The sequence below is a fragment of the Vitis vinifera genome, chromosome 13 (genome assembly GCF_030704535.1).
Source record: "Vitis vinifera cultivar Pinot Noir 40024 chromosome 13, ASM3070453v1".
Lineage (NCBI taxonomy): Eukaryota > Viridiplantae > Streptophyta > Magnoliopsida > Vitales > Vitaceae > Vitis > Vitis vinifera.
The window spans coordinates 2,161,935-2,182,298 of NC_081817.1; the positions used below are offsets into that span (position 1 = coordinate 2,161,935).

A 20,364-nucleotide genomic window follows, 5' to 3' on the forward strand; every position below is an offset into this window, starting at 1 on the left:
AGGTCATAAGAGGTATCTATTTTTTTTATCATATAATTTCATAAGGCATAATAAAAATGTTATGTTTATACGAATAATAATTATCATGTCTCACATCAAATAGAAGATAAAGTTTCTAATATTATATAAGTATATACTTCTTTTTTTAACTATGTAGATGTACTATAAAGTTGTGAGGGCATCTTTGAACAAATAATGAATAATATTTACACGATTAAAAACAAGTCGTTACAAATAACATTAATGACTAATGTATGTACATCTACATAATTATGACCAAGTCGTTTTTCTTCTCATTTTTTCACAAAAAAGTGGAGGAAAATATTTTTTAATAATTATATTATTTTTCCTCAATTTTTTCAAGGTGAACCAGAATTTTATTTTTTGGTTACTTTTTCCTTCTTTATAATATTTATCTATATAATTAATTATACGACTTTAAAAGAAAACTTTATTTTATTGTCTATAAATATATTTCTAGAATGGTGTTTCCCTGAAAATTGGGTTCTAAGTGCTATCTAAACATCATTTTTAACTTCCAAACATTTATCTCTATTCAATTTTTGGTTGGTAGAGATTGGATCATGTCAACTTTAGTAACCAATCTTGGTATGACACGTAGACTACAAAGGTGATTAAAAACATATGAGTAATTATTAAGGTAATATTTTATTTTTAATTTTAGGTTTTGAAAAATTATTAAGGTGTGTTTTTTAAAAGGTTTGTTTGGATTTTAAGGATAATATCATTTTTAAGAGAGACTTAATTTTAAATTGGATGATGATTAGAGCTAAGATCTTGGAAAGTATTTTCTAAAATATTTATAAATTTAAAAATTTGATAACTTTTATGTGAATAACAATTTTTCATTAATTTCTATTAAAAAAAAATTGAAACTTCAAATAAAAAACAATATTTTCCAAGGATGATTGGATTGGAGTTTTGAGTATTGTTATTTTGATTTACTTTCTCCCCCGTTGCCAAACACCTAGGAAGTTGGAGATATATCAGGCCCTAGAGGTGGGGCGGTCCCAGAACTTTACTGGGCTTGGCCTTAAAATGGCACTTGTAAGCCTGATCCAAGACAGTGCTCTCTAAGCCCAAATGAGGTCCTCCAAATGTAATTTCTCACTGAATTAATCAAAATTATAAGCAAATTATGTAGTAGATTGAAATTTTAATAATGTAAATTTTAAATTTAATAATGAGAAATAAACTAATTATAGCAAATATTTTTTTTATAATTAAAAATTTTAAAATTATCGTAATCAATATATTTTTACCTTTTGTTTTCAAAAATTGATAATGGAAATAAAAATTAAAGGTTTGTTTGGTAATTATTTTTGAAAATAGTTTTTTGTTCTTAAAAACAAAAAAAAAAAACACGTTTTACGATAAAAAATTGTTTTATGTTTTTCGTTATTAAAAACATAAAACATGGTGTTTTTAGAAAATATTTTTTAATTATTTTATATTATTTCAATTTATTTTTCAAAGGTTGTTTTAAGAAATAATTATATAAAAATGTAGAATAATTAAAAATAAAATACTAGATATAAAAAATACTTTAAAACATATTTAAAAATAGGTTACAAATATTTTAAGTTTTTAAATGGATTTTTATTTTACAAAAATAAGAGAATAGTTTTCAAATACTATTTTTAAAATTATTTTTAAAACAGTTACCAAATAAACCGTAAATGTTTTAAAATTTTTTTTTAAATAAAATGTAGTTTTAAATTTATGCAACTTTCATTCCAAAATTAAAATCAATTACATGAATTACATGGGTCTAAAGGCCTTAAGACTCCTAAATGAACAAGTATGTGAGGACAAACGTGGACTGTTTGGTTGGTTCCGTCAAAAGCTTAAACGACGCCGTATTGAGTCCATCGGGCATTCAATCTCACGTCACACAGCTCAAGAAGTTGACTACCTCCGTTCCACTCTCTCCAATTTTCCAATCCTCTGCGTGCTCTCCAAAACGAAAACCCTAGCGCGATTTCTCCACTTTCTGTCTCTGGATTTCTCGTTTTCATTGGCCTCGATTTTCTTGAGAATCGAAGGAGGAAAATGTCGTGGTTGAGATCTGCAGTGAGCAAAGCCGTGGAGGTGGGCAACAAGAACAACCTCACTCGCACCGTTAAGAACTACGCCGACTCCGTCGTCCAACATGCCGGTCAGGCCGTTGCTGAGGGCGCCAAAATTCTTCAAGATCGCATTGTAATTTGCGTTATTTCTATGCTTCTCTTTGATTTTGAACCGGAAATTTGGACTAATTTGGAATTTCTTGCGATGTTTTCTGCTGTAATTGGGAGTATTCGTGCTAATCTCAGTTGGAATGGTTCCTTTATTTCATTTAGGTTCTGTTTGGTTATTGGGAAAAGGGAAGGGAGAATGAAAGAAGGAAAAGGGGAGGAAAATGAAAATGTTGTCTAGCCTAATAGAATTTCCCCTAATATGTGTCACATTATTTTGACTTGTTTCAATGGCGTATATTGATAGGGAGCTCGGAGTTACAGAAGCTTTAGGCTGACTGTTAAAAGATTGGAGGAGGCTGCTGTTTCTTGCAGGGGGCCTGAGAGAATTCAGTTGCTGAAAAGATGGTTGGCTGTGCTTAAAGAAATCGAGAAATTATCTGGAGCGCCCTTTGAAGATAAAGAAAAGAACTCTGAGCAACAAGCCACAACTGACGAAGCGAGGGATAATCCAAAAAAATCATCTATGGTGAGAAAACACATTTCTCAACTATTTCCTCATCCTTTTCTGATAAAAAAAATTATATATATATATATATATTCTCATGCTTCAGTTACATAATTGAGTCTAAATCCTTACTTATGCCTGATCCGCATGGATTTTTGTTTGAATGCCTTGATATGTTAATGGAAGTTTTTATCAGTGTTAGACTTCTATAAAGGGAAGCGCTCTTGCTACTTTCTAGGCGGTAGTGCATCAATAGTCTAATCCTTTGGCTTTATTGATAGGTTTTGTATTATGACTCTGATATGGGGGGTGGACCAGTGAATTTTCGTGATGTGTTTCTTCACAGTCAAGCTCTCGAGGGCATAACTTTGTCTATGGTATGTTAAACTAATTTCTTATTTGTGTGGACATTTAACTTCTAATTTTCAACTAGTTGAAGTGCAACATATTTATTTCCATTCCAGAACTCCATTATTTATGCTATGATTGATGTACATGTGTTGAACGTGTAGTTTCTCATTAGTGTTTTTGAAAGCATAACTTTGAGGTGAGTTATTTATTGAGCCAAAGTGAAAGGCGTAGCTCTCAAGATCTTAAAAATGAAGCACAAATTTTGCATGTGTAACACGTTTTTTCTCTTTTAAGATAAATTTTTGTATGGTCCTTCTTCAGCATGCATGAGGCCTCTTACCTAGGAGCATGCTACCCAGTACTCATCAGGCAGCCCTAACAATGTTCTTATGAATGTATTGTAGTTATTTCTGTTGTCCTTGATATTCCTATTGGCTACCATTCTTGTTCCATTTTCAGCATGGAGCATTTTCCTTTTAGGTGCATTCTCCCTTTTGGCTTAGTTACTGTTACTATATTTGAATCATTTAAAATATTTTTTTTTTTTGATAGGTTACTATAATGGAATCATACTTGACAGCTTCTGAAAATTTTCACAGTTCTGCCATTTTTTTTATAGGAAATGAGTTGCCTATGATATGGTACCTCAAGTATGATACAGTCATATATTTCACTAAAATTATCATTGGACTCTGCCCCGCTGAGCTTATTGTTTTTTTTCCTTTTTGTTTTTTTTTTCCCTTATTTTTCCTTGTTGATTCCTTTTTAGGGGTTTTTTTCCCACTTCTTTGAGATCTTTATATTTGGTTACCTTGAAGGGCAACTCATCCTTCATTTTAGGTTTCCTTAATGTCCGTCAAGTTTATGTTTCTTATCACCAAAAAAAATGAAAAAAGGATGGTAGGATAAGATCATTTATTTCTGTTAAGTTCTCATATGACTCATGAGTAGAAAGAAAAAAAAGAAAAAAAGAAAAGAAAAGAAGGAGATTTAGTTCCAAAAGTAAGATTGAAACTTCAAGTCATTTATTTTGTAAAGAATAATGCCAGTTGAAATTGATTTATTTCCAAATGCTATGATTTAAACCTATAAATTGTGCTACTAGGATTTAATATTTGATCATGTTCACATTTTTGTAATATGATTGGCTTTCTGTGCCTATTATGTGTTTCAATCTTCAAAATAAAATTGAATCAAATTAAGAGTGTTATCTTGACAGAACTTGTATATTTGAATCGTATTTTAAAATGGAAGTATGCTTTCTTTCAACCTTTGACAATGCTGTGATATTAAATGAACTTTTCATTTGCATTTGTAACTGCTGATCATGAAGTTTAACCGCAGGTTAACTTTTTCTGTGACTCAGATTCTTGAAGCACCAAACGAGGAAGAAGTTTCTCTTCTCCTGGAGATGTTTGAGTAAGTTTGGTTGCTAGAATAATTCTGTATAATACCTGATGGTGGTTGAAAGTGTCATATTGCCTGTGGGGTTTTGATGGAATGAACTTCATCGCTTTCTATTGTTGTGGACAATTCTAGATGGGAAATTTGGGATTAGTTAGTTTCAATGTGATGCTGGAGTATATTTTATCTTATTTTTCAGTTTGTTTGCATCTTCTTGAAGATCTCTTTTGATCTATTGAGACAAAAATAATAGTCTTTGAGTGCCTATGTGTAGTTATAGGTTCTATTAAATCATGTTGGGCGTTGAGCTACTTCCTTGATACTCTTGTGAGAGAAAATTATCAGGTTCCTTTTTCCAAAGAAGATATATGTTGTGAGCAGCTAATAGTTTGGCTCAATTTGAATCGTATCTTTTCCTCTTCTTTCAATTTGATACATGCAGGCTTTGTCTTACTGGAGGAAAAGAAGTTCATAATGCCATAGTGAGCAGTATACAGGACCTTGGAAAGGCTTTTTCAAGATATGAAGATGAAGTACTGGTAAAGATGTGAACCTCTTGACTACACTTTTAAGATTTCATTAACAAATGCTCAAACTTGAATACCCCAGCCAAGATTAAATTGCTGAGGATGCAATAATGTTATGTTGTTCTTTCAAAAGGGAATAATCATATTGTTAAAGAGTTCTTAGTAGTTATTTAGTAAGGGGTAGTTTAATCTTTTTTTTTTTTTTTTGTGTAAAAGTCTATATATATGCTTTGTAACCTTTCCTTGAAGAATAAGACACTATTTTTTCTCTCATTCAACACTTAAATAGATGTCTGCAAGAGATATCTACTTGTTGAATGGCTGGCCATGCAAATTCCTTGACTCCCCCCATTCTCTCCTCTCATTCCCCTCTCCCCAACCCCAATTCATACACAATCATACGCAAGAGAGGAAAAGTTTGCCAATCCTCCATGGGTTTTGGAATGTCTTCTTTCACTATAGAATTTTGCACTTTTCATTGTTATTACAACCTTATCCACCACATTTTCTATGGTATACATGAGAAATTTTTTGCGTGGATTTAAAATAGATACCTGCATTGTCTCAGTAGCATTATTAGATACTGGCATAGCAATCAACTACAAATAACAAGAAAGATTCACCAACTGATAACCTTATACTATAGATAGGAATTAAACAACTCATATCACATGGTGAGATAAACCTATACATTACTCCAATAACTGGCTGTATATATGGAAAATAAAGAGAATGGTCTTGCTAAAGTATCATTCAATATTCAAAGCTTGCTGTCACATCAATAGAAGATATAAACAGATAAAAGGGCTTATGACCATATTAATTGGGCCTATTTGCTAGAATCCCTGAAAAAATGGGTTTTGGCAAAAACTGGATTGGTTGGATCATTTGTTGCATTTCTACAACTAGCTTTTTGGTGTTGGTGAACAGTACTTGGGCCTATTTGCTAGAATCCCTGAAAAAAATGGGTTTTGGCAAAAACTGGATTGGTTGGATCATTTGTTGCATTTCTACAACTAGCTTTTTGGTGTTGGTGAACAGTACTTCAACTGGGTTCTTTCGGAGCTTTAGGGGTTTAAGGAAGGGGATTCTCTTTTTGTTTTAGCTATGAAAGGACTCAATGTTTTGTTGAAGAAAGCAAAGGGGGGAGGTTTTATTTTAGGGTTTAAGATAAATTAGTAGGGGAGGTGAAGGAGATGAGGTGTCTCACCTTTTATTCACAGATGACACACTTATTTTTTTGCGAAGCAAACCATGATCGAGTAGTTTACTTAAGGTGAATCTTTATATGGTTTGAAGCCTTGTTAAGGTTAAAGGTTAATTTTGGAGAAGTGCAAGTTAATTCTGATGGGCAATATTCCTAATGTGGATGATAGAGGGATTGAGATGGGTTATAGGAAGGGGATGCTTCCTACTGTGTGTTTGGGGCTCTCTTCAAGGGTGTCTTATAAATGAATGATGTTACCTATCAAAAAAAATCAATGATGTGTTGCCATTCAATAGAAAAGAGAGTCTACAAGAGGTTGGTCATGTAGAAAAGATAGTATCTTTTTAAAGGTGGGAGGCTTACTCTTATAAAAAGCACTTTCTCAAGGTTTCTGTTCGTCAAATCTCTCCTTTTGTCTTGTGCAAAAAGAGTAAGCTTAAGGCTTGGGAAATTTTCAAAGGGACTTCTTGTTGAGTGGGGGTTCTTCAAAGAAAAAACTGTATCTAGTGAGATGGGATATTGCTTGTACGGGATAAATTTGATGAAGATCTTGGTATTAGAAAGCTTTCCATTCTCTAAGGCACTTCTAGGAAAGTGGTTGTGGAGGTTTGCATCTGAAAACGAGTCCCTTTGGAAGAGGATTATTGTTAGGAAGTATGGGGAGGAGGAGAGGGGATGGTATACTAGGGAAAGTAGGGATGGTTATAGAGTTGGGTTGTGGAAGGCCATTAGGAGTGGGTGAGGCTTCATTAGCAGAAGAACCTCTTTCAATGTGGTTAATAGTAGATGGTGAAGGTTTGGCAAGATATCTAGTGTGGTGATTCATCTTTAAGAGATTCATTTCTCACAGGAACCACCATCAAATGTGTCAGGTTTTTTCAAAATGGAAACATCTTTATTTTTACTTTTTCTAAACTTCTTATCTACTAAGCTCATCAATGTAATAGATACACTCAAGGGATTATAGTTCTAATGAAATACATTATTGTTAGATGAAAATAGGGTACTCAAAAAGGAAAAAAAAGAAAGAGAGCAACCGTTCTTCTTTCTTTTAAACTATCATGCTCTCTCTTTGTCTCTCTCTCGCACACACACACACACACACAACACAAACACACACACAAGCATATCTTGCGGTTATATGTATGTCTTGTGTTCTGAATTATCTGTGACACTTGTGCATCAACTTGCACCTCTCACTTGTGCTTTGATTACTGTTCCATGCTCTAGCTACTTAGGTTGTTTGGGGAGTTCTACATTTGAACAAGGATTCCTCTCCATGATGATTCTCTAAGCTTAAGAGTATAGATAGGATACAATTTGTCTATTGATTATGCCAAACATGTTGCTATGAAAGCTTTTTTGTTTATTAACAAGTGGTAATCTTTTCCTTCCAGGTGAAGCGAGAGGAATTGCTCCAATTTGCACAAGGTGCCATAACGGGGTTGAAAATTAATGCTGACCTTAGAAGGTGGGTTTTTAATTTTTTATGCTTGAACCTTAAAATTTTGCAGAGATTATCTGACTCAAAAAATTAAGAAATAAAATAAAAACTAAAAAACCTGGTAGAGAATAAGGCTTGTGGTTGGCCTCATGAATCCTTTTACCTGTCACTGCTTTTCCTTTGTTTGACAAAAATGCAAGGTTTCTAACATACGAACTTTTAGAAACCCTAAATGCATTGTAGGTAAGGGCAATGCTGATGTGTATTTAATGAACCTACATATGAGTACACTACCACATGGGTAAATGGATTGTCTCTTTAAAGTTGCACAAGTCCTTCCTGCCACCCCTCTTTGAGAGAGACCCCTAAGGTCAATTTGTGATATTGGAGTTTTAGAGGACTAGCTCTGCTTTATCAGCAACTTTGTAAATGGCTAACTTGCTCTGTCTATGCATCCTTCCTCTTACCCCATGAACCAAAAAAAAGCCAACAACTTTAGAGTAGGTTAACTGGCCGGTTCCATAATCAAGTTAAATTTTAGCTTTGGTAAACATAGGAAACAAACTTCCATGCTCTCTTGGGTTCTGTTGTGCTGCCAGTGATCACATATCTACATAAATTTTTATTCAGATAGATATCTGAAGTGCTTGTTAGATGTTTCACCCAGTTTGTGATCTGTTTTCTGGCCACAGAATAGACACTGAAGCCTCTAGTCTAAAGAAAAAACTTGATGGAATGTCTCTGTCTGGGAAGCCTTCAAGTGAAGGTCATTTAGAAACATCTGAAGAAACAACTGTTGCGACAATAGAGGTGAGCTTGGTTATTTTAATGATTTTGGTTTCAAATGTTACTGGGTTTCGTAGTTTTTGTGATTATTTGGATGTCATGGATATTTCAGTCACCAAGGACAGAAAATTTATGCTATGTATGTGCTGACTCAGTTAGCTTTGAGGCAGGGCCGAATAGAAAACATTGGTTTTATTCCTTTTGATTTCTGTTTTTTTCTCTTCCTTCTATCTTTTTATTTTTTTATTATTTTAAAATTAGAAACCAAGTATCTGTATGGATACACATCTTATTTTTTTTTTAAAAGTAGAAAATAATTATAAATTTTATATAAAAAGTGGAACCTCTGGTACAAAAACTATAGTTTTACTTTATGTCTTTAAAATCACTTCAAAAAATTTTAAAATTTGAGGTAGTAAAAATTTTTTGATACCTCAATTTTTTAAAACCCTTATCTTTTCAATGAAAGTCTTTTAAGAATTCTTGTATCTTATGGAAAAGATATTACTATTTTCTGATTTTGAAAACAAAAAACAAGAAGTGTATGCAAATGAACATTAACAAATTCATTTTATGGAAAATGAATGTTAGAGTGCAAGAAGGACATGGGCAATACAATGTAAAAGGAAGGAAAAACACAATAAAAAATAACAAGAGGATAACTTTGTTTTGTATCATTGAGGTTAATTCTGTTTGATAAATGTGTTGGAATAATTATAATATGTGCTGCCCCAAATTTCTGTAAATGTGAGGAGGTCATGTGTGCTACTGGTTTCCAACTTCAAAGTGGAGTGTAGCCCCTTGTTTTCTATCAATTTTTTCTTAACAATGTAGGCATTGTTTTTTTATTAGTGGATTAATTTGCTTATGGAAACAAGGAAATATTGGTACAGACATAGGCGTATTGAAGTTGTTACTTGTCTGAGACTCAATACATATTCACCTCAACAACTCTTCAAAATCTGAAGTGACACTGGAAATTTAAAAATTAACTCATATATTTTTACCTTTTCTTCATAAACTGATGTCTACATTTTCAGCTCTCATCATAGGGAGTAACAGCTATAACTTAAGTTTTCAGAATTGGCGTTGGAATACTTTTTTAAGCTTTCAAAGTTTTAAGAGGTCTCTAGCTTTCTTCAATGTGCTAATCCACATGTTTGTCTATAAATATATAATATAGCATGTGCATTTAATTCTGGGAGACAAGAAAATTTAAATGTATGCCTTAACTTTGCTGTTGAACTTCTAATGTTCATTTGAGACTAAAATTTGGAGCCGTAATTGGTAAAATATAGAAAATTTTGACATGGGAGACTGGCTGTTGATACTGGTAAGGGTTTTCAAAAGTGTTTCAACTTATCAGCCAGGCATCAAGTGGAAGGGTAAGAATATGAATCTGATCACCCAATTCTTCCAGCAGGCTTTAAAAGAAGCACTTGTACAAATTCGAGTTTGTTCCAGATTGGAAGGGCTTTTACTGAAGAAGAAATTTCTAAATAGTGGAGACTCACCAGAAGTTCATGCTCAAAAGGTATGTTTCTCTCTTACTGTTGAGTTGTTCCTTTGTTACATATTTTGAAAGCATCTTTGTATTGGTGATGCTCTTTGTTACATTCAAAGAAGGTTAAGAACATTGCTGTAGGTTTATTTATTATGCCAAAACATTGCTGCCAACGTAGATACGTGAAAAAGGTTATCAAAACCATGTGATTTCTTATATTGGTCTCTCTAAACACCCCATAAGAAGGAGCAATCAAATTTCAGATAGACTAATATAATCACAGTGGCAAAGATCCTTCTGTGGCTTGAAACCATCAGGAAATCATTGGAGGTCCTATCTTTGCCGCTGTTATGGAATTTATTTGAAAATACATCTAATTAATTCCAATCCACACAGAATTCTCTGATAAATCTGAGTAGAGAGCCTGAGAATGTGGCATCACACTTCACGCAGGCTGTTGGTCACATCAGCAGTTGTCAGACACTCCTTTTATTTGTTGAATTCAGATCCATGGTCATGCCTTTGCTGATCCAATTGTCAATGTTTCTGGATCACAAGAATTCAGAGGAAGAAAAGAAAAGAGATGGGGATTGTGAAACTAAAAAAATTGGAACTTATCAGGATTACAGTCCTGCTGAACATCCTATTTGAAAATTCTTGTCTTAATTACCAGAACTGCCAATTAATACATCAACACCAATTATTCAAACTGTTAGTTTCTTAATAAGCATAATTTGTTTTTGTCCTCATTTACTAGTTCCTACTTCAAGTTATAGACAAAAAGTTTCTTTTTTAAATGAGGTTTCTCTGGGTTTTCAATCAGTTTATTTTGAGTTGCCTTAGAGCTGTAGAACTTTTGATTACTAATGCCATCTTTATATATGTATAAAATAAGCAGGTTGATAAGTTGAAAGTTTTGTCAGAATCTCTTGCTAACTCCTCCACAAAAGCTGAAAAGCGCATTGCAGATCATAGGTATGAATCTAAAGCTAAGAAATGTTTTGTCTTTTTTGTTTCCTATATTTGACATTCTCTAATCAGCTAGTTATTTTATTCTAAGAGATCCAAGTCTTCGACTTCAAGTAGTCTCTGAAAAAGTCACTTAGTTTTTTTTCCCTTGTGCCTGATGCCATCTTGTGTTAAAGTATTTATTGGTTCTAAACTGGGAGTCTTTGAAAGTACTGCAGTTAAAACATTTTAATGTTCTCTTTCTTTTTACATTTCCCTCCTGTTTGGATGTGGAGTCAAATCATAGTTCATAAGATAAGTAGGGTTCTCAGCTTCATGTACCTGAGATAAGATAGTGGGATTCAGCAATTTATTTCATGCCCTTTTCAAATCTTCTTTTCTTTTTCAATGTATAATGTTTGAGATAAATTTTAGTTTAGATTGTCCAAATTACTAGTCATTGTGCAACAATTAGGAGCATAGTTTCATCAGGGGCATTATATAGGCATAGATATTAAACTCCCTCTACCTAAGCAGAATCTATCTAGTCGACTTAATTTTTTTTTCCACTACATCATTGTGCCTCATGCAAAGTTGTGATTCAACATCTTAGGAGATTTGAATTGAACTTGTTTGGAACTCTAAGGTTTTTCTTAATTGGAAACAAACATTTCATGGCCAAAAAGATAAAAGGGATTCAAGGATGAGCTATCCTTGAAACCAAATGTGATAATAAGTGCAAACCAAGGAACCAAGGGGGAGAGCTCCCAGAGTTATATTCAATAATCACTCAAAAGTGAAGGACCCTTGCAAAAGCTTCTGTTAGGAGACTCTAATCTTTGCTAGCAAAAGGTTTGACCTAAGGATGAGCTTTGGCTCCTCAAACAAAATTAGTTTGAGGAAAGGCAATGGAAATGATCATTGTTGAAAAGGAGACTGTAAGATTTTCTTGTCTGTATTTATTAAGTGGGTAGCTCTGAGAAAATTATTGATGGTTTTCTTTTCTTTTTTTAACAGTTAGTTGTCAAACCACAACTTCTCAATGCACACTTATGAAATCCTTATTTATGGAATTACCAAGAAATATATGTTAACTTGTTTAGCAATCCTCTTTGGAACCACTTCCAATGAAGAAATGTTGACATGCCTACTGTCTCTATAATTATCAATGGTGTTAAGTTTGTATAAAATATGTTTTTGCTCAACAACTTTTGTACTTTTTAACTTCATAAAAGTGTGTTGATTGGGCTGATGTTAGGTTGTAGAATAATCCCATTCCTTGTTCTGGCAGATCTCAAAAAGAGGAGGCATTAAAATTTCGGGTTTCTAAAGCAAGTGAAGTTAGTGAAGTGGAAAAGGTATTATGCTTCTAGTAAAAGCAATAGTCTTCTTTGTGTGATCCTATATTCTATTGCAATTATAAACTTAATGCTAAATCTGTGTAAATTTAGAAAAATAAAAAAAAAGAACACTTTTGCTTTACTCATATACTACTAACTTCCTTATAACCCATGCATTTTTATATGAAATTTGAGCTGGTTGTATTGTAAGAAAAGTATGCCAAATGGCTATTGCAAATTCAAATTACATAATGTAACTAATATCTTCAAAGTTAACTTCTCAATTTTACTTCCTATGCATTTGGTGACTTATGTGGTTGTGAGGTTCTTCAACTCTATAATCTTTTCATGTGCAAGCATTCTTCTTGCCCTTGGCAGTCACTTTCACCATGGCTTTCCCATTTTATAAGTTTGGCAGAGGGACCCTGGGGTAGTTTGTACATTTAATGAAACCATTCAAGAAATTTTTTTTGCTCATCACTTATGTTTCAAATCAATCAGAATGTCAGGAGATTTTTTTTTTAATTTTTTTTTACTTCCCTAATATTCATGCTAATGGTGCTATAGGGTTGTATGTAATATAGAATTTTGTCTCTTATTAATGAGATTGCCATGTGCTCAATTACGAGAAATGCCTTTCTTTTTGGTTTTTGATCTCTATAAGTTGTGTTTTTTTTTTTTTTTTTTTTTTTTTATAAATAATGAAATGTAATGGAGATGTGGGGTATCGCTCCCCATACCTCTTGAATGCTAAGCGATTGCTCTACCATCTGAACTACATCCCATGACAAGTTGTTTTTATTTTCATGGTTGAATAGTTGCCTGTTTACTTCAAGCATGCACAAAACATTTTTGAGTCTCCATTGATTCAAGTGGGAAATTTGAATTTTGCTTCTATTATCTATTTCCAGGATTTAATAACTGAGATTGAAGGATTGCAGAAACAAAGAGATGAACTTGAAGCTGAACTGAAAAGGGTATTTCTTCTCTGTTTTTTTAATTATTATGAAAAGTAGATCTGTGCAGATGGTTTATTTCCAATTAGTATTCCTATGAAATATTTTTTTGATAGATAAAAAAGATGTAAAAAAAAGAAAAGAGGAAGCACCAAAAGCAGTGCCCTCAAAGTATACAGGAAGTATACAAAAGAAGCCCAAAGGCTCAAACTGAAGGGGAAGGGATAGATACAAAAAACATCACCTGCCCTTACTTAGAGCCTAACTAATCAAAGAAACTTACAAGTGAAGAAGGGCTCAAAACTATAGATACCGTAACCCAAGACCAAAGATTACATACAAAAGAATTTTTCAATCTTTGGAGTGAAAGTTCCTCATCACCAAATGCTAACAAATTCCTTTCCTTCCAGACTGTCTTATGAAATATTTAGTTCCCTCTTTCCTTTTCTTCTCCAGAATTCTTGATGCTACGTTATTGATAACTTTTTCGAAGGATGCATCATGCAGAGTACCTACTCTGAAACCTTTAGATGTGAAAAACTAATAATAATGTCTACACAGACAATATGATATGCGGGAGTGCACATCCAACCAGTGACATTGTGACCCTAAGGCATTCTTGTATGCCGTGGTTGCCATTGTTTAATTTGATTTCAGTTCTTTTTCAAGTAATCTCAAACAAAGATGAAGATCAATATCTATGATGAAGGGGAGCAGGTTCTCTCGTAGTTGTTGTGGGTCACCATAGATGATTTTTGAAGAGGTTTCGGTTGAGACCCTTTAGTATTTACCATCTATAGGTCAAGGAATAGTAGGGAGTGAAGATTCTTCCCATTCTAAAAAATATCAGGAGACACAAAAAGTATCTTAAAATATAATATTGGTGGGAAGTAATATAACAATAAAATTGAGAATTACAAATACTTAAAACCCTTTCGAATATGATAACACCTTTGATAGACACTTAAATTAAAATGCACAATGAAAAAATTTATCAAGATTAGGGCTCAGTTATTGAATAAAACAAAAACACCTCCAAGAATGTGGAGGTGGAGAGATAAAACAGGCTCAGTTGGAAGGTGCTCATTCATATGATTAATACAATGTGGATGCAGGTTCTAGAAATGTTTATTTTTGCCTTGATTTGAAATTTAAAATATTCAGTGTTCTTTGGAAGAAGTGTACATTCATAAGAAAAATAATAGATTACGAGCACCTTACAAAAAAAGGATGCAACACAAGTACACAAGATATATGTGGGGAATATGAAAGGGTGAAGGAAAAAAAGAATAGGAAAGAAAACACAATGGGCTTACCCCATTGCACTTGTCCAAGTCATCAAAAAATCCAAAAGAGTAGGATAGAGTAGGATTGCCAAACTCCAAGGAGTCTTGGACAAATGAAAGCAAGCTAGTTTTGAGGGAAAACTATTTGAGAGACTGATCAAAATGCACTTCCTCTTTGGAAACTTTGCTGTTACATCCTCTTCAAATGTACTATTTTGAAAGAAACTGAAACAAATTAACAGTCCGTAAAAAGCGTGCTCCAATAAAACTGGCAACGAGTGGAACAGTTCCTGGAATAATATCTGCTTGAAAACTTTTATTATGGGATTGATATCCTAACAAATATGATGCTTATATTTCATGACAAATCTTTGTAATCTGAAGAATGAGCATGTTTGGCTGCACATTGGATAACGATAAATCACCTCCTATGCCTGTGGTTTTCAAGGAAGCTTGTGAATGATGTGGTTGGAGAAGCTCTTTGGGATTAGGCTTGTGACTTCTGTTGCAGTGACGGTTGTATGATTTTCGATGGCACTTTCTGTCCTTAAATTCCTTAACAGTTGACATTTTCCCTCCTAAAAATGATATTGCAATTGTAGTATCGTGCTTGACCTTTCTTTCTTTCTTTCTTTGTAGCTGTAGTGTTTTTATATATTCTCTGATTGCAACTGTCTTAAAACACAGGTTAATATCTCCTTGGCTGCTGCCAATGTACGCCTTCACAATATGAGGGAAGAGAGGTCCCAGTTTGATGAAGCTAGCAATCAGATTGTCACACACTTGAAAACAAAGGTCCTGGTTTCTTTCTCAGTTTTAATACGATGTTGTTCCATGCTTTGTTGGATACATATGGATCTTCATCTGAACTGTTTCATTTAAGTTCTATTATTTAAATACAGGAAGATGAGCTGTTGAAAACCATTGCCTCATCCAAAGTAGAAGCAGATGTACTGAATACATGGATCAATTTTCTAGAAGATACTTGGGTCCTCCAATGCTCTTATGCAGACATCAAGGAGAAGCAGGTCGAGTAAGTGGTTCCGCATTTTATCTCTACCCTTCTTTCCTTTGCCCTTGACTCATAGGTCCAAGTAGACCTAATGCCCTAAATGGTATAGCGTATAAGATATGGGCCTTGTTAAGTTGTTTTTCAATATAAAAATTATCTGCTGACCTAATGGGCTTTATTTTTTTTTTTTCTTTTCATCAAAGATTGAAGCCGCTTTTTCATTATGGGGTTTTAATTTTCATAATGAAAACGCGCCTTTTATGTTTTTAAAAACATTTTCATCATTGAAAAAATAAAGAAATCGCATAACGCGGTGCTTTGTATTTATCTAAATTTTTATCCTAAAAAGACAATATTAAAATTCAGCATTCATCTTTTAAAAAATAAGTATAAAAATGATTTAAAATAAATTATTTGAATTTAGATAAGTAAAATTTTTAAAAATCAAGGTGACATCAATTCTAAAATTTAGTATATCAAAATTAAAATTTTAGAAAATTTAAAATTCAACATATATCTAAATAAAAAGTTAAAAGTAATTTGTTTTTTTTCTTTTAATAATTTAGATGAGTTAATGTTTTAAAAAAATCATTGTTAGTTATAAATTAACAAAGAAGTTGTATAACCATTCATATTAGACTGAACTATGCGAGCTTCAGCATCTGTTTGGTTACAATGAACAGTGTCAACACGGTATAACCTTGACCAGAAGTGCCATTTTGCCCCTCAATTCTCCTCACTTGTTAGTACTTTCCAGTACTTCCGTATTGGTAGTTACATTCCCTGGAGTGGTTTTTGTTGACTGCCTTTTTTTTTTTTTTCTATTTTCTTTCTTTCCTAATTTATTTTTATTCTTTTTTTAAGTGATGAATTGGAGGAACATGAGGACTATTTTGTACACTTGGCCATTGGTCTCCTTTCTTCTTACAAGGTATCAAACTGTCAATTACATTCTTTCTCCAGTGTCTTAAATTTGGAGATAGCGTTCAATGCTGTATGCTATGATTTAAATTTTCCTTACTTCCTGTTCAATCTGGGATGCAACCTTTTATACGTTACAGAAAGAGCTAGAGCCTTCCATCAGTCGTATTGGGAAATTTGTGGAGAATCTAAAGAGCTTAAGCCAGGGGTAATGTAGTTTGTAGCACTTGATGGTTACAGCCAAGTTCCTATTTTACCCCATATCAAAAAAGGTTCTGATATTTTTTCCGTGTCATAAGACAGGTCAGAGACGGAAGTTGCTGCAGATACTGAGGACTTGAATCCAAGGAAAAGTCTTGAACAGCAGTATCGGGACCATGAAGCGAAGGTATGTGTTTAGTTCCAATATTTCTAGGTGACCATATTTCCATGTCCTATTAAAAAAAGGATTCTAATCCCCACCTTCTCAATCTTTTTTTTCTCATGATTCTTTAATAAACAATTTGTTAATTCTATTCAACACCTAGCAATACACAAATTCTATTGTCTTAACTATTGGCATGACCAATGATTAGTGATTTTTTTTTTCCTTTTTGCAGATAATAACCACCTTCAGTGTAGTTGATAACATGAAAGAGCAATTTTATGCTCAACAAGGGAAAATTTCCAGGTCTGGTGTTCTGGTTATGTCATTATGTATTTCTTTTCCTAAACAGTATTACTTCTTGCTTTGTGTAGATCTATTCCAACATTTTGACCCCTCTTAATCCAGAAAAAATGATCCAAGGGTGAAGGGGCTGTTTGATGATCTTGAGAAGTTAAGAGCGGAATTCGAATCCATTGAGAGACCAATTCTAGAAATAGAGACTCCAACCCCAAGGGGGCCAGAGTCTCCATCAGGTGCCAAGCTGCAGGGAAGTTTATCCCAATCCACAGTGCAGGTTACGGAGACACAGAATGCCGTGACAGATGAGCATCCCAAGTCACCTGCAGTGAAGACAGAGCAGGTGCTAGACCCTGAGGCAGAACTGGCAAAGCTGGAGTCAGAGTTTGGGAACGTTAGTCGAGATTACTCGGCAGAGGAGATTGGGGATTGGGAATTTGATGAGCTAGAGAGGGAGTTGAGATCTGGTGATACAGCTCCCAGCAAATAAAAAACGAACCACCACACGTCTGCCCTATTATACGCTGTTATTATACATGTCTAATAACCAAGCCCGAATTTATACTAAGTAGGATGATGTTACAGTTTCCGACCTCTCTCATAGCTTCATTTAAAGATCAGGAGCTTTTCTCTGTAACATGGATGGGGGAGTTCAATTTATTTATTCTTGTGTAAATTCTCATACTTGTCTGAATGATGTAATATGACAATGATAAAAACAGATGTAGGGGAGAGACTCTGTTTGGATGTAATAAAAAAGAGGTTTTGAAACAATGAGAGTGTGATCCCAGAACACAGCCCTAGTTTTGGAAGAGAAATATGTGGACTCTATGATATTTCTTTGCACCAAAAGTTGATTCTGAAAGGGAGCCCTCATGCTTCCTTATCTAAGAAATGGAGGAGCCGACAGGAGGAAGGTGGGGTTTTCAGATCTTTGTTTATGTTGATGGACTGAAAAGGTTTCCACATATAGAAATACCAATTTGTTTCATCTTTTGAGAGGCATCATCATTTTGCAGGACCCGGCCAGGCTTTCAACTCCAGGGAACAGATGGTAGTGGAATTGAAGCCCCCCCACCCCAAACCTCTTCTTCAAAAGCTAGTTTCTAAAATGACTACCAAAAGGCTTTCTCCGAACTGTTTAGCTGCTGTTGTATTTTTCTACTTTAATGGGTTGCCGGCGGTATACCCGGCACCGGTGCCCCTCTGCTCAGACCGGAGACCCCTCACCCGTCTCTATGTGAGCCAATAAAAAAACTCTGGCTTCCTGATTTTCTGAATTCACGGGTCATTCAGATGGATACATTTATGGCTATCCTTTCTCACCTATTACTTGATTTGCTGGCAGAAATTGTCTCCCATAATCTTAGTCTTGTTGTGTAGAGTCACCATAGATGTGGTTCCTTGTAACTTCCTTCTTAATGATATCGTGCCTATATGTCGGTAACTTCACAAATCCAGAAATACCTAACCTTATGAACCCACAATAAGGTTTTGTAACTTCAAAATCACATGTTTACACCTAGGCAAGTATGGTTGTCTTGTAATTTTCTCGGACCCTAGCAATGATATGTTCCTTGTTGCATCCAAACACGATGATCCAATTACTAGTAATTCTAAATTTAAGGGATTGAAGAATCATCTTTTCCTAGTGGACCTTGTGTGGCCATTCATGGATTGCAGCAGAAGGCAACTTGCAACCAGAACAATAGACCTGACGATGGCTTGAACATGACAGGAAAGACTTACTTGGCAAGGAATAATAGAGGATATGATTTTTCTAATGGTCTTTGTATCAAAACAAAGTAGCTATAAGCCTATAATTAACTTGCTTTAGATTTTGGAAAAGGAAGTATCAGTCTTAGAGCTTTGCTAGTGGTTTAAAAAAGAGAAAACAGAGTTAAAAAAACATGGGGTATCATTAAAAAGAAGATGGGGGCAAACAAAAATCTCGAGCATCCCAGGCAACATTTCCAGAATTTCGTTTTCCCACAATGAAATGTCGGATCAAGTGTTGGTTATCAAATAATAGTGAGGTCAACTCTCTGTCTTCCCCCTGTCTCTTAACTCTTTTTGAATCATTGAAGTAAAGAAAACAAAACAAAATTTAACAACTGTGGCGAAGATAAAGATAAAGATGAAAGATGAGAGAAGATGCAGACATGTAGATTAGTTCATTAAAGAAATAGACAACCATGAAAAAGCCGTGGAGAAATTCTCTATAAAAAAATCAGAAAAGAAAGTGAAAAAAAACCCAGGAATCCAGTAAAAGGAGTAAAACCAGTAAAGTATATAAAGTGATTCTTTATCTCTAACTAATATTTTATTTAGCTTGGGAGCTTCCTTTCAAGGTTGGTTCATTAGTTTTTTTGATAGGCAATGGTTGGTTTAGTTAGGGTGTGGAGAAAGAGAGCTGTGGGGAGAGAGCTATATACATGAATTAATATATTGTGAGTGCAGAGAACCAGGTTTTGAGATATGGGGATATGTGCTGGTTCCAAATAAGAGGAGACAGAAAATTGCATACCTATTTATTTATTATGCACATACATGCTTTTATTTATTCATATTTATTTCACTACAGAGAGAGAGAGAGAGAGAGATCAAAAGGAGGTGGTGCCGGTGGGGTTTTATCCCTTTACTCCCACTGAGATACATTGTTAACCATATCAGATATTTTATTTATTTCAATCCCTATTTCTAGTGCATTTTTTCCTTATATATGTGTGTCAGTATATATTTATACACACTTACATGTATATCCAAAATATGGGATATTTTGCAAACTAAAATGTTCCATCAATGTATGTTCCAGCATTGAAAACTTTGATTTCTAAGACAAATCAACAAATCAAAGCTTTTATCTAAAAGTCTCAATTACCTGGAATCAGCCGTATAATCCTTTCTGCCATTGAGATCCTAATCATCCAACTTGTGGGGTGTTCGGGTTAGAATGCATCAGATCATTGGATCAGCATATTGGCCCACCCACCAGACAATTAACTCTTAATGATGTCAAACATAAAGCTCTGTAGAGAACCTGCACCACCAAAAGAGAGATGATAGCATTACTGTGTAATCCACCTAAAATCAGTAATGATTCTCTTTTAGTTTGTTCTTGTTAGAAAAAAGAGAGCAAAAGAAAAAGACAGGACTCCTGTAATTCAAATGTGAAAGACGAAAGGCAATGAGAAATGAACCACAAAAAATAATTAGTTCAGGAAAACAATACAGACATGGGTCAGTGCTGGGCCATTGGGGCAAAAAAAAAAACTCCTCCATAATGTTCTGAATTTTATATTTGAAAG

At 34.0% G+C, this 20,364-nt stretch overlaps 1 protein-coding gene across 2 annotated transcripts; it reads left to right on the forward strand.

Moving 5' to 3' along the window:
* The first annotated feature begins 1,897 nt into the window (after positions 1 to 1,897).
* On the forward strand, positions 1,898 to 17,830 carry LOC100244989 (protein MLP1). Of its 2 annotated transcripts, none has more exons than XM_019224500.2 (18): positions 1,898 to 2,223; positions 2,506 to 2,727; positions 2,988 to 3,083; positions 4,424 to 4,476; positions 4,904 to 5,000; positions 7,593 to 7,666; positions 8,332 to 8,449; positions 9,846 to 9,959; positions 10,828 to 10,904; positions 12,169 to 12,235; positions 13,129 to 13,194; positions 15,147 to 15,254; positions 15,362 to 15,492; positions 16,336 to 16,402; positions 16,533 to 16,600; positions 16,696 to 16,780; positions 16,992 to 17,062; positions 17,165 to 17,830. In XM_019224500.2, the coding sequence occupies exons 1-18, from the start codon at positions 2,074 to 2,076 to the stop codon at positions 17,544 to 17,546; spliced, it is 2,046 nt and encodes a 681-aa protein (XP_019080045.1). In that variant the 5' UTR covers positions 1,898 to 2,073; the 3' UTR covers positions 17,547 to 17,830. The 2 variants fall into 2 exon arrangements, with proteins under 2 accessions (XP_019080045.1, XP_010658138.1); XM_010659836.3 differs by having other exon boundaries at positions 9,849 to 9,959.
* Positions 17,831 to 20,364: the final 2,534 nt, after the last annotated feature.